Source organism: Aspergillus nidulans, chromosome VIII (genome assembly GCF_000011425.1).
Source record: "Aspergillus nidulans FGSC A4 chromosome VIII".
NCBI lineage: Eukaryota > Fungi > Ascomycota > Eurotiomycetes > Eurotiales > Aspergillaceae > Aspergillus > Aspergillus nidulans.
Genome location: NC_066264.1, coordinates 1,249,850 through 1,263,370, shown reverse-complemented (window position 1 = coordinate 1,263,370; position 13,521 = coordinate 1,249,850). Strand labels below are relative to the sequence as shown.

Genomic DNA, 13,521 nt, shown 5'->3' with positions numbered 1-13,521 from the left:
TCTCGAAGGAGCAAATGACATCTCCCATCATGTCATAAAATCTCGTTTTCCTACTTGCTCCCTGGCGCGAAACTACCTTCTACTAGATTGAGCGTGCCTTGCCGAAAATCGAGCCTGTCATGGACACCTAATCCGTGCCTTCGCAACCCTTGTCCATCAACTGGGCGATCTTAAATAGTCTTACACTCGCTCATTCACTCGTTACCAGCCTGTCTTTTCGATCCTTCAATCTGCTACGTTGGTCGCCTCCTCGAAGCGTTGGTCTTGATCCTTGCTAATCTGACAGACACGGCTCCTTGTTTCAACCCGCGTCGACTTTATACTCCGAGTTTCACAACAACCATCCTTCTGACCTTTCCTGCATATCGTTTGTTGTCTGGAGTTCTTCCCCTCTTAGCTGGAACGTGAAGTCGGCACAAAACTCCAGTCTATGCGGGGCATCGATCTTTGAGCGACTGCGATACGAGGATTACGAGCTGAGCAACATATATTGTGATCTATCTACTAGAGGCACAACCCAACTCGTTCAAGTTTAACCACGCAGACAAAACAATTAAACAACGCGCGGTGCTACCAGCACCAGGTTCATTTCTTCTATATTGAGATGCGTCCAAATCAACCTTCGACACCGAGCCTCTCGCTCGTATACACTTCCTTCCAGCCGCATACTCAAGTGAATACGAACAATCATAACACCAACGATAATGAATACTACTCACCAAGCTCACCATCGTCTCCGACCAGCCTACTAAGCTCCACGACCGCGATTACAAGTACCAGCTACACGTTTTCCTCATCACCAAATTCACCATCACTATCGGCAGTCCAACCTCAACATATTCGCAAACCCCACTTGATTTCCGATAAACTGAACATCGGCCACAGTCACGCCGGTGCGGGATCCGAAACAAGTACAGGAACGACCATAACACTCCGCCGCCGCCCCTCTAACATCGATATACTTCTTCAGCAAGAACATTCTCGGGCGTCGATCGATGCAATCGAGCGACAGGGCCTAGAGCTCCTAGAACCGCGTCCCGTGGATCTTGATCCTGTCAGTCCCATCGGAGTCAGCCCCCGTGGTGTAGTACAGCCACAGTCGCTGCCTACCGTCACACAGGCCCGGCTCCCGATCCAGTCTCCTACTAGTAATGCTGGTGTTGGAAACGATGGCGGACATGGTGTTGATAAGGTTACCCGAGCTCAGGAAGATGTCTCGGTGCAGATGGACGGGTTGATCTCGCACTCGCAACCCCGGTTTGTGATGAGCGGAATATTCGAGACGATGGAAGGGAGAGGGTAGTCTACTGCTTTGGTCCGATTACGAACACCTTGCTTATGGTTTGTCGCCGATGTATAGGTGTTGGTGCTCAATTTTTCAACCTTGTTTGACTTCGGATGTTTTCTGTGCTTGAAACCAGGGAAAGTTTATCAATATGCGGGAGTTACGAGGAGTACGGTCAATGATTGAGTACTAGAGGTTACTCCAGGTTTTTCATCCTTTTGGAATTGGTTTATATTTCTTAGATAGCTTAGGTATCAATCGCTAGGTTGCTGTCTTGTTTTTAATTGTATACATGGTTATGAGCACAATCTTCTCCTGCCGTTGAATTAATCAGCTGAATTCGATGATGAAAAAGCGCTGCAGCCGTATCATAGCGGCGATTAATCAGTTTATTCAAATTGTTAAGGGCGTTCTCATTAGGTACGATTTCCAAACCATTACCCAGCTATGCAAGTAAGGTCGGTTTTTGATCCATGGATCATCCATGCCCCATCCCGTTCCTTGGGTAGATGACGAAAACATAAAGCCCAGGGAAAAACAAGCAGCATACAGATGTTCAATGCCTAGATCTTGAAACACCAGAATGAGATGTGAAAGAGTGTCCACGAAGGGCGTAGTGTGGTGACTTTAGTTAAAATTTAAAAGAAGGTATGAACAAGACAAGATAAAGCTAGCGTGGGGGAGGGCTAAGCAAAGCCCAAGGCTGCACCGCGAACGAACGAAAGAAAAGCGCTGGGAAGAGAGATAAAGGGGAGGCAATATAGAAAAGACGCTGAGGGTATCTCGAACTAAACGGAACAAAAGGCACCAACAGAGTAATAACACCGGCTAGCCATATATGATCTGGTCTGATCTTGTCCAGTATCATGGCAAAAAAGAAGATAAGTCAAACTTGAACGCTGAAGTCGACTAAGTAGCAGGACTCCCTTAACCTGAGAATGCAATAGGATAGAACCTCACGACGCAATGCAATGCGAAAACCCGACTTCAAATCCAAAACACCGCCAGATGGTGAAGAGGATACTAAACTCCGGAGAAAGACGGGAGATGTCAAGAGCAGATTGTGAAAATGAAGACAAAGGCATAGGTAATATCAGAGACAGAAGAGAAATCTACCTTGCTTTCTTCCTCTCAGTAGCCCACAGCTGCCCGCGACAATTTGGCTCGCCGCAAAGACAAGGCACCGCATTCGGATCCAGCTTATCAACCCTCTCCATTCCGGGGTTATAGTCGAAGGTCAATTCTGTGCCGGGTTTGATTTCTCTTAATGCGAAGAACGCCAAATCATAAAGGTAGTCATCGCCGTGGGTACGGGAGACGGGAAACATACGGCAGTTGGGGTTGCAGGAGTGGTTGATGAAGCGGGTGGCGGCACCATAGTTCGCCCCGTCAACAACGTAACTGCTTTCGTCATCAACAAGGAAGTCGAGACTAAAGAGATAGGAAGGGGCGTTACGCGTGTTGGCGATTTTTTCGCGCTGGTCGGCCTTGGAGGTTGTGATTACTTCACCAAGATATAGATCTATGAATTGGCCAGCGCGGATGGTATCAAGCGAACGGAGGCCTGTTTGCTTGGTTAGTAGATCAGTCCTTTTTTGGTCCAATTTTGCAATAGCAGGGTGCATACCAAAGCCACGCGCTCCAGTGTGGAAAATCTCCAGGCGGATAGTGCGTCCCAACTGGACGACGCGATTCCAGCATTTCTCCTCACACCCGCACAGAGAATTGCATTCGAAGATCATGGATGTGCGCTTCATGAACTCAGGCCGAAGGACCATGAAGCGCGGATTGTCTCGGGCACGCTTGTATGCAATGATACGTTCTTCCGAGTCCTCTTCTTGTGCAAGACACTGGCATCTATCTGGTAGGCAGATAGTCTCGCAGCTACAGCCGGATTGGAATTCCTTGCTGATAGGTGCTACGCCCTCTCGGAGCTTGTACTCGTTGATGAACTCGAAGCCTGTGGTAGCTTTGGCGAGACGCTTCTCGTCCGCTTTGGCCACAGTCACTGCTGGACCTTTGATGGAGGCTAGTTTCTTCTGGAGATTCTTGCAGAGCAAGTCTATCACGGGGCGTCTATTCTTCTCAGTTAAAAAGGGGCCTGGTGTGCCAATGACTAAAGGGACACCAGCGCGATTGGTTTTCCTAGCAGCTGGATATGCACCCCTCATTGCGCGCCTTTCAAGAGCATCTGTTGGGTAGTATTTCTCCGACATACCCGTAATCTCGGGAGTCTTGACTTCTGCATCCGGGAGCCGCTCGGCAGAATCAATCTCTTTCTTTAGCTGTACTGATGGAGATGGAATGACTACTCTCAGGGTCTCCGGCGCTGGGCTTGGGGCATAATGGCCTGCGGCTGAGTCTGTGCCTGAACTTGAAGCTAGAGATGGAGCTGATGCTGGGATTTGGCGTGCCTGACGCGCAGCACCAGTACCAGGGCCGGCACCAACTCTCTTAAAGGGCCCGGACAGGCTATCATGGCCAACTGGGTTTCGAGAGGAAACATTGGTGGTTCTGGTCTTTGCTTTTTGAGGGTACGCAACTGCACTTGCGTATGAAGACTCTGAGCCGGACTCGGCGGAGTCTGCATCTGACTTTCTCTTGAAAGGAATTGTAGAGTTCTTGGTGTGAGGAGAGGGAGAAAGAGTGCGGTGTGCAAGTGTCTGCCGCCCAAGACTTTTGATAAGAGGGTTAGGAATCTGAAAACGGTCAGCACTGACCCATCGTCCAGGGAGCACGATAAACCGATAAGTTCTTGGTTATTGTGGTATTCAGAGATAAAAGGAAGACGCGAAACTAACTCCAAGCTAAGTTAACGTGACTTACCCGGGGTTGCTCCTCTGGATCAGAGTCTATCGTGAGGTCAACCAGCATGTCAGTTGCCATAAGCTTGATAGTGGGACGCCAAAAAGTAAATAGGAGAGCCAAGTGCAAGAGAGATAGAGGGGGTCGGCGAATCGAAATCTGGAGATCACGAGCTTGGGAAAGCCAGACATCACAACAGAGCTCGGTTTCTGGTGTTTTTTTTGTCAGGACTCATGTGGTTCAATTCATTGTTAACTAGACTGCATTGGGTTAGTGGATCTTCAGGTTTTAATCAAGTGTTGTCACATGGTTTCACTACTATTCAATATGATTAATATCTAAGAAATTAGAGACTCATTTTCCTGGCATTGATTAATTGATATGTAATATTGACGACTGACATTAAATCTGTAAAAAAAAATTCAAAAAAATCTTGGCGAATACTATGTCAATTCAGAAGCCCTCAAGTCAGAGCAACAGTTTGCTTAAATAGAATGAAGCGGGCTGATTGGAAGTTTGAACCACCTAGAAACCGCCCGTTATTTTACGAACATAGGGAACCTGGAAAAATGAAAGAAATAGGCACCACATTCCTAGTTAAAACTTTTGATTTCTGAGTAATAATTATACCCTCTTATAGAGAAAAATCTCACGAAGACAGTGCAGCAATTTTGAACTATATATATATCATAGGCGTTGGGTAATCCTGTTTTGAAGTTTGAGTATGTTGGGTTGAAATTAGGTTTATGATATCCGCATGCTGACTAATAATTGACTAAGCAGCACACCGCCTTCTTGTGGCCCATTTAGTCAAACATTGTCACAAATTCATCAGTCAATTTCTTGGGTAAAAAGGGCTGGTGGTCTATAAGCTAAAAAGAAACACTGGAGGTCAATGAAATAACAAAATAAGCAGCTAGAGCCTACTAGGCGAAGGTAAATTGTACAAGACAGGTCACGGTCACATGATAGATGCTGAAGGATCAGGCGTGGCTGAGAGGACCGAAGAAATGATACTTCAGCTCAATAAGGATGCAGACTGACACTTGCCTAGTTACATTCAAGCCACTTGAAGCAAAGGGACCCAACTAAGAAGAGGATAATAAGAGAATTAAAAGTATCATGCTCACGTATAACAGTCGTGTCAACCGGCTTGTACATTAGATGAAAACGCCATGTCTGATGCACATGCCCTTATTGAGACATTAGAGTCGCAGAGCATCCAAAATCTTTTTCGCCATCTCTCGGTATTGCCACATGCCTCCTGACACCTTCTTGAATTGAATACCGTGGAGCGAGAAAAGCGGCACTTTGACAATGAGGATCTCGAATCGGAGGACTAGGTTCCCGCCTGTATCACTCTGCACTCGGGTGGTCGTCTCCCCAACGACACGCTCCCCACTCGTCACTGTGGTATCGCGGGTTTCAAGGTATTCATCTGATACTTCAGAATTGGAAACAAAGCTACGATCTGGCGCCCGGTGACGGCGGCGAGTTGTGGTTCGAGCGAGCTCCTCGCGGCCATCGTCATGGTTCAAAAGGCCACCCAAGCTGATCCGGCGACGGTGATTGGAGACTTGACCCTGTCGCTCGGGACTTGGAGGTCCATTATCAACAACCTTGTCCAACTCAATGCTGGGCGCATGACGGCAGCTGAAGCCGCCTTTGATTTCAACATAGTCAACAGCAAGCTGTTTCAGAACCCGGATGATATCGGCCCTAATAAAGGCAAGTGGCTTGCTGCTGGTGGTAGAAACACTAAATAGGCCTTTTAGATAGACTGGTTTGGACAGGTCCTCTTCATTTGCACTCTCCAATGCAGCCCCGGGTCCAGAAATTTCTCCGTCCGTCTCTTCAGGGACATTTGCCTCTCTTGCAGCGTCCCGTCGAGCCCTACGGGCCTGTATGCTTTCACGCCGAGCGTGGCCAAGAGACATTGTCCGGCTAGCGTGCGTACGCGGTGCTATCTTCTGTTCGCGCCCAGCTGTTGAGTCCTTTGGCACGGCCGAGTATTCTGAGCCGCTGGTTTGCGGCGGCTGGCTCCCAGAATCGCCTTCAGTTCGACGGGACCGCCGATGCCGGGGTTCTCCTGAGCTGACACTGATTGACCTCTCCAAGTACTTGTTGGATCGCGAGGCCGGCTCTACCGATCCAGGAGTCTTAAGGAGATCTTGATGTTGGGGCTGACTACCCGTTGACGGAATCGCGGTCGCTGACGGTTCTGTACGGCGGTTTTTCCGCATGCTGAACCCTCTTGAAAGTGGGGAAGCAGAATCGGCTGGCGGCTGCACATTGAGCGACGGCTGATGAGGGCTCGCCAGTCTTGACCGTTCGCGGTCACGGCTGCGGTCCTTCGTTCTTCGCGTGCTAAAGCGTCTCAAAAGACCAGCAGCAGTGCTTTCTTTTTTGGCTGGAGTGTCTGGTTGAGATGCGGCAGGGCTGTGGGAGGCTTGGGCATGATTTGGTGCAAGGCTGGCATTCTTCATGCCTTCTGTAATTTCATCATCACCATGGGTTCTCGCGCGCGGTCGTGATCGCCTTCCAGTATCCTTCTCTCCAGGCACTTGATACTGGTTTGTATGAGCGGCTTCCGGAGGTGCAAGATCAGGTACTTGAAGCATATCCCCAGGGGCTTGGGCGATGCTGAGAGCCCCTGGATTGGACTCGCTTCTTTCTCTGTCCAGCTTTTCCTTGACAAGATAATATACAGACAACAAGGGACTGTATGCATTCAGAGGATCATTACCCAACTGGACAGCTTCTGCTGAAGGCGCTGAAAGAGTGTCCCTGCTAGCCGAGTTCCGCCGCTTGTAGAAATCAAACACGCCACGCTTCTTATCGGTGTGGGCCGGAACAGGATGTTCACGGGCATTTAGTGCGATTGCATGCTGATATTCTTCAGACTCTATGATTTTGGTGAGTTGTGCCGTAATATATTCTGGTTTCCCAAATTCAAACCCAGTCATCTTCTCTATCACCTCTGGGTCCAAAGGAAGCTGTAGTGGTTCGCGATGCGGAAGGTGGTTATCAGGCGGTCCGCTGAACCCTTTATTCATCCATGGATGGTTCATGATTTCAGTCAAGCTTGCGCGTTGCTTGGGGTCCGTTACCAGCATTCGCGAGATGATATGGCGGCATTCTAGAAAACAAGCATTAGTGCCACCGTTAGTCAACCGGAGGAACGAGAAATCACTAACCAGCAGTGAGCCCAGGGGGATATTCGAACACGCCCGATTTTATTTTTGCATGAAGCTTCGGCATGCTCTGGTCATCAAACGGAACCTTGCCGCACACTAGGACGTAGAGCACGATTCCAAAACTCCAGACGTCAACTTCTGGGCCAGTATACTGCCTTGCCTGAAGCAGCTCAGGTGCTGCGAAGTAGAGACTGCCACAAAATGTCTTCAAAAGGCTTCTGGGAGAGAAAAGGTTGCTAAGGCCAAAATCAATAATCTTTATATCTCCGGTCTTGCTGATGAGAATATTTTCGATTTTCAAGTCGCGGTGCACAATGCTATTGCGATGGCAGTAGTCCAATGCACTTGCGATTTGGCGTGCGAACTTTCTCGCCTGTTTCTCTTTCAACTTGCCGTGAGAGATTATGTAGTCCAGCATCTGACCACCATTGACCAGCTCAAAAAGCATATACCAGTGGTAATTTGTCCGTACCACGTCGCGCATACCGCAGATGTAGGGGTGATTCACAAGGCTGACAATGGCCGCCTCGCGAGCTGTCCGAACTTCTTTTGAGCGGTCCGCCCGCTCGGCCTCCCGCTGACTTCTGTGTTCCTCTGTCGACTGTCTAGGTACGATCTTGATAGCGACCTACTGCAAATTAAGCAACGTATATAAAACACAGTCTTCCAAGTAGAAGCTCACCTGTTCCCCGGTCTCCAAGTGCTTGCCAACCTTGACTTTACCCATACTACCCGCTCCCAAAGTTTTGCCCAATGACCACTGGCCAGTCGGTGTTGCGATCATAGTGCGGCGCTTCGACTGGACGTTTGTTGCGTGTAGGTGGTGCCCGGAAGCAGCATGGGAGTGGCCAGCACCCCCATCTGCTGTAGCGGGTCCCGCGGAAGCCATGTCTATACTGTCACGCTGATGACTTCTAACCGAGAGATTTCTCTGGGGTTTATTCGACGAATCTGCACGATATGCGGTCGATGGGCGCTCCTGAGAATGTTCTCTCGACTTCTCCCGACGGGAAGAAGGTTGTTGGGTAGGACCTCTGGTGGACTCGAAGTCCCGTCGGGCTATGTTGTCGAATACCGCGTGGTTAGTAGGGGGCCGGCGGTCGTACGACTGCGACTTTGAATAGGAATGTCGGTGTTGGGAATGGCTTTGATGGACTGGAGCTGGTTGGGACGCTGTCGCGGGTCTCACAGCGACGCTTCGAGTCCGGTGAGGGAGGTCGGATGAAGCAGGTCCATAGGAGGTCGGCCGAGACGAGGTGGAGTGGCTGCGATGGACGGCAGAGGGAGCAGCGGTGGACATCACGGTGGTGAGTGGGGACGGTTTTATCGGAAAGAACGCGAGTTCAGCGACAACTCAAACCAAATCGTCCGAGTCGACACCGTCGCCGATAAACTCGAGACTTGGGGATGAAGCCCAACGGCGGACGAGGTTGAGATGGCCGGTCGGTCGGGGGAGCGAGTGGGGGAGACAGGTGCGTTGCTGACGAGAGCCTAAGCAAAGCGATCGTCGCGGGCCAAACCGTTCACAGAGATCCCATCTGCGGAGGTCGAATTCGCAGAAGATGACGAGGAAACAGGGATTGGGATGAGAATTAAGGAGAAGTGCTGGATTGAGGTCGAAGAAGCGCGCATGCAGAGTGTGTTGTGCACGCAGCAGCAAGACCAAAGATGGATGCGGCTGCGGAGAACGACTTAGAGGACAGAAAGCCAGGGGCCGAAAACATCCACGCCAGGCCAGTCTACGCTGCTATGGCTGTTTCTCGTGCTCTTGAGCTCGTATTAATTAAAAGTTAATCTACGGAGTATGACAGGGTATTCTATCCCTGGACCCCCAATTCCTGCCCTACTCCCCGGTCCTTAAGAAGCCACTATCATAGCAGATGACATATGCCATGTCGAAGTCCAGCCACTCTCCCAACTTGCGCCTGATACCCAGTCCTGCTTAAAATCCTCGCCTGTTTTGGGCACGTACAAGCGCCATTACTCTGTAGCCCTACAGTTTCTGACTTTAAAACTCCGTAGAATCACAAGAGGCTGGTAGCTCCCGTGATGAATTCAGAGAGCTCTGCGATAATTGCCCGCTTGCTCCGTAACTACACAGATACGGAGCGATCTTTACTCAGCCTGCTGGTAGCTTCGTTATTTTGTTGATCCGTAAAGCAAACAAGCAGTTTGTGCGACACTCTAGAAACAATTTCCAAATACGTGCCTAAAGCAAAGTACATTAGAGCAGCAAGCCAGGCACTTTAAACAGGTAAGCCACAAGTGTGGCGGTGCATCTTCACTCAGATGCCGGCGTCACATGTCCGGCATCTTTCAACCTCTTGGGCTTTGCCACATAACGCCAGAGAGATGGCCAGCAAAAGAACTCGTGATGCTTTCGAAGCCGACTTCCAGGCGCAGAATTCTCCCTACGTTTTCTACGGGACTGCTCTTCCTCCACTGGACGCAGGCGCCCGCGACGATGGATCATATGTGCCGGTTTGGAAGCAGGAGGTGACCGATGACCGGGGAAGGAAACGCCTACATGGCGCCTTCACCGGTGGTTTCAGTGCCGGGTGAGCTCACGATTGATCGACTTCCTTGGACGGCTCACTAAAGTGGTCCTTAATCTCAGGTACTTCAACACTGTCGGGTCAAAGGAAGGCTGGACACCCGCGACATTTGTGTCCTCGCGTCAGAACCGGGCTAAGGATGCGCGAAAACAGCGTGCAGAGGATTTTATGGACGAGGAAGATATTCGTGAAGCGGAAGAATCGCGGAACCTACAGACGAACAATGAATTCTCGGGATTTGGGTCTACGGCCACCGACTCGTTACGCCGTGGCGGGCTGATGGATATCTTCAAAACGTCCGGTGAAACTGTCGGTGTGAAGCTTTTGAAGAAGATGGGATGGAGGGAGGGTCAGGGTATTGGCCCGAAAGTGAGGCGGAAAGCCGACCTAGGGGATGGGAAAGCCGGACCCGGCAATGCCGAGAAGACATACCTATTCGCACCGGAGAACCCACCGATGGTTGCGTTCATACGGAAGAATGACTACAAGGGACTCGGTTTTGAAGGCGAAGCGCGTCTTGGCTCACGCCAGGAAGGTGAAAAAGCTGATGAAGATGATGATCCGTTCTTCGGACGGCGACTCAACGCCGGCAAACCTAACCGGTCAAAGGCCCAGAAACCCCGGCGAGGAGCATTCGGCGTTGGCGTGCTCAATGATACCGGGTCTGATGACGAGGATCCCTACTCGCTGGGTCCCCAGATTTCGTACAATCGCACGATTGGCGGTGATAAGAAGAAGAGCAAAACAAAGCCTACGGATGATACGAGAGGCCTGCCCTCTGCCAACCCTCTTCTGAGCAACAAACCGGTCTTTATTCCAAGGAAAGCGTCCAGTGCGAAAGGCGCTGCAGGTTTCAGGAAATGCCATGACGGCCGTCTTCCTTTGGATGGTTTCCGACTCGCAGACGGCATTTCGACCCTAACTCTATCATCGGACAAGAAATATGCGCCGCCCGAGATCCCCAAGGATTGGAAGTCTAAAAAGACGCCTGTGAAGGAACGGGATGCCGCGAGCTACGTTTCTACCGCAGAGGCAGCGAGGGCATCTACTCTAGATCCTGTATCGCGGGCAGCGATATTGGGAGAGGATCAATTACCCGCAAAGTCAATCTTCGACTGGATGACACCAGAAGGCCGGGCAAAAATTGCGGAACTTACCGGGAAAACGGACCTGCCGCCGGCACTAGGCGAAAAGGCCCCAAAGGGCTACGAACTTTCAGAGTCACAGAGGCAGAAAGACATCTGGGATCTTGTTCCCAAGCTAGACAAGCAAGTAGCCGTTCAAGCTCTGACGCGTGCTGCTAGCGGTTGGATGCCATATTCTGAGGATGAATCCAAACGAACCCGCTACCGTACGTTCCTCGAAATCCGAGCTGGGCTTCGAGATACCCTTCCGGATCGCGTACCAGGATTTACCACAAACGAATGGGTTACAGAGCTCGAGGAGTTTGCTCGAGCAGCAGAGGTATTCAAGCCCGTATCGGGCGTGATGGCCTCACGGTTCACGTCCGCCTCTTCAGGTCCCAAGGGCGCTTCAGATGAAGCCAAGACAGATACGGACGCGCCATTACTCAGTAAACCCAGCGAAACGCCACAGGACCCAGTGATAGAAGCTGCAAAAATTGGCATGTTCGGCCCAATGACACGTACCGTCATCTCGTTCTACCCCACCCGTTTGCTGTGCAAACGATTTAACGTCAAACCGCCAAGCCATGTGCAGGTCGACCCTGGAGATCCCTCTAATGGATCTTCCTCTTCAGCAGCCCCAGGAAGTCGCTTTCAGTCCGCAGGATATCAAACAGATAACAGACCGCGAGAGTTGGTATCGCAAGACGTCATGAATCAGCTTATGCTTGCGGCTGGTGGGGGCCCAGGCGGAGCTACGCTAGCCCCGTCATCCCGTGGGGACTCTGCGATGCGCGCGGCCCCAGGCCCAAGCCCAACGGCGCCCGTTGTCATTGAAGCAGATCGCAATGAAGCGCTGGAGGGCGAACGGCCGGGTGAGGCGGTTTTCAAGGCCATTTTCGGCAGTGATGACGAAGACGAGGATCAAGACGACTGATTATATAGATTATAATCATATTGTTACTTCTACATTATAAATTGTACTACCACAGTACTAAAAAATAGCGTAAGAGAGTGCGCAATCAGACCGAACCCCGCAGAGAAAGGCTGCTCCTAGTCTGAGTCTAGAGTTTCGGGGCCTCTCGAAGCTAAGCTTACGATTGCACCGCAGGTGGTCAGACGGTTGACCGAGATTGCGGGCCACGGAACTTTCTCTCTTAGCAACCTCGAACCTACTAGTAGCAGGTATATTTAGCTGATCCCGAGTCCACTTTTGTCGGGGTTCTACTTCTAAAAGACCTTCTGTCATCGCTTACCGATCCTCAATATAACATATAGTTTTATGCATCTTACCTATGTCTCGCGATTGCAGCTGATGGAGTCGAAGTCTTCTCTCCGCCAAAATGGTACCTCACCTCTCCCGCCTCATTTCTGCAGTCTAGTACTGACAGCCGACCGCAACACCGCAGGGCTGCTGCTTCTCCGTGTCGCGTGAACCCCACGACTCCAACGGCCAAACACCCACAGAGGAGCATAGCTCCGCAATAGCACCGCCGTCCCACATTCCATCTTCATCCCGCCAGAGCCGCCAGCGTCATCTTACGCACAACCCCTCCCCATCCTCCTCTCACCATGACCGCCAAAGACAGCAACAACAGGCCGTACCCCTCCAGCAGCACATAAACGCACCCATCCGACCGCACATATGGCACTCTAAGAAGCGCCTATGGACTCGCGCGCTTCTTGACCGCGAGCGAACGGAGTTCTTCGAGACCCGCGTCACGGGGCGGCCGGAAGTCTGGGACGCACTGTCTGCGGCATTGCAGTTCATGCGGAACGGAGACTACGAGACCGCGCAGAGCATCATTGATGCGGCGGGAGTGACAGTTCCGACTGGGGACCTTTGTCAGGGAGTTTATGATGAGCAGGGGGTTCTCTATCGGTTGCCGAGGTGTATTGTTAGTGATCCTGTGAATATTGTAGTTGGGGATGTGGGTTTGGGTGGGAGTGGGAGTGGAAGTGGAAGTGATTCTGAAGGAAGTGACGGCGGGGCAGATGATGATTTGGGGTTTGAGACAGATGAGAATGAGCATGGGGATAGGAAGGTGGGATATGTTCGAGAGGGCGAGGGTGTTGAGTCGGGAGATGAGTTGATCAAGAACGGCGCTGGGGCGAGGGCGAGGGTTCTGGCAAGGTCTGCAGATGACGAGGCTAGTATAGAGAGAGAACGCGAGCGGCGAAGGGATGAGAAAGGGAAGACAAGTGAGCGCGATCTCATCCGAGTAAAAACACGACTGAGTGATCGCGACGGCGCGGACGTTATCGTCGCCTTAAGAAAGACGCAGAATGTCGGTTTTCTTGCGCGCAAGCTGCAGCAGGAGGTTGGGGTGAGTCCGTTCCTTTCCTCTCGTATACCACGAGTTCACTTGCCCTTTGTAGTCAGAGGTGATAGACAACTGACGGAAACATACTAGATCCCTCGAACCCAGCGCATCCGAATCGCCTACCTAGGCAAAATCCTTAAAGAGCACAAAACGCTCTTCGACCAGGGCTGGCAACCGGGGCATGTGGTGAATGCGCTGGTTGTTGCGCGACGGTCCTCTTCCTCACAATGA

General features: G+C 51.1%; 5 protein-coding genes across 5 annotated transcripts, besides 1 other annotated feature; 3 read left to right on the top strand and 2 right to left on the bottom strand.

Moving 5' to 3' along the window:
• Nucleotides 1-13,521: part of a sequence feature (contig 1.16 792..451587(-1)) that runs on past both edges of the window.
• On the top strand, nt 605-1,303 carry ANIA_01169 (uncharacterized protein; the record flags this gene model as incomplete). The annotated part of the gene is made up of 1 exon (XM_653681.1): nt 605-1,303. One exon carries the CDS (start codon nt 605-607, stop codon nt 1,301-1,303), a length of 699 nt encoding a protein of 232 aa, XP_658773.1.
• clrD lies at nt 2,398-4,159 on the bottom strand (the record flags this gene model as incomplete). Its single annotated transcript, XM_050613201.1, is given in 4 exon segments — nt 2,398-2,849; nt 2,913-3,984; nt 4,002-4,085; nt 4,112-4,159. 4 exon segments carry the CDS (start codon nt 4,157-4,159, stop codon nt 2,398-2,400), a joined length of 1,656 nt encoding a protein of 551 aa, XP_050469034.1.
• Nucleotides 5,281-8,176, bottom strand: kin1 (the record flags this gene model as incomplete). Its single annotated transcript, XM_653683.2, has 3 exons — nt 5,281-7,229; nt 7,288-7,915; nt 7,970-8,176. The coding sequence occupies 3 exons, from the start codon at nt 8,174-8,176 to the stop codon at nt 5,296-5,298; spliced, it is 2,769 nt and encodes a 922-aa protein (XP_658775.1). The 3' UTR covers nt 5,281-5,295.
• ANIA_01172 (putative G-patch domain protein) lies at nt 9,640-11,903 on the top strand (the record flags this gene model as incomplete). Its single annotated transcript, XM_653684.1, has 2 exons — nt 9,640-9,845; nt 9,905-11,903. The coding sequence occupies 2 exons, from the start codon at nt 9,640-9,642 to the stop codon at nt 11,901-11,903; spliced, it is 2,205 nt and encodes a 734-aa protein (XP_658776.1).
• Nucleotides 12,310-13,521, top strand: ANIA_01173 (ubiquitin domain-containing protein; the record flags this gene model as incomplete). Its single annotated transcript, XM_653685.1, has 3 exons — nt 12,310-12,312; nt 12,376-13,293; nt 13,381-13,521. 3 exons carry the CDS (start codon nt 12,310-12,312, stop codon nt 13,519-13,521), a joined length of 1,062 nt encoding a protein of 353 aa, XP_658777.1.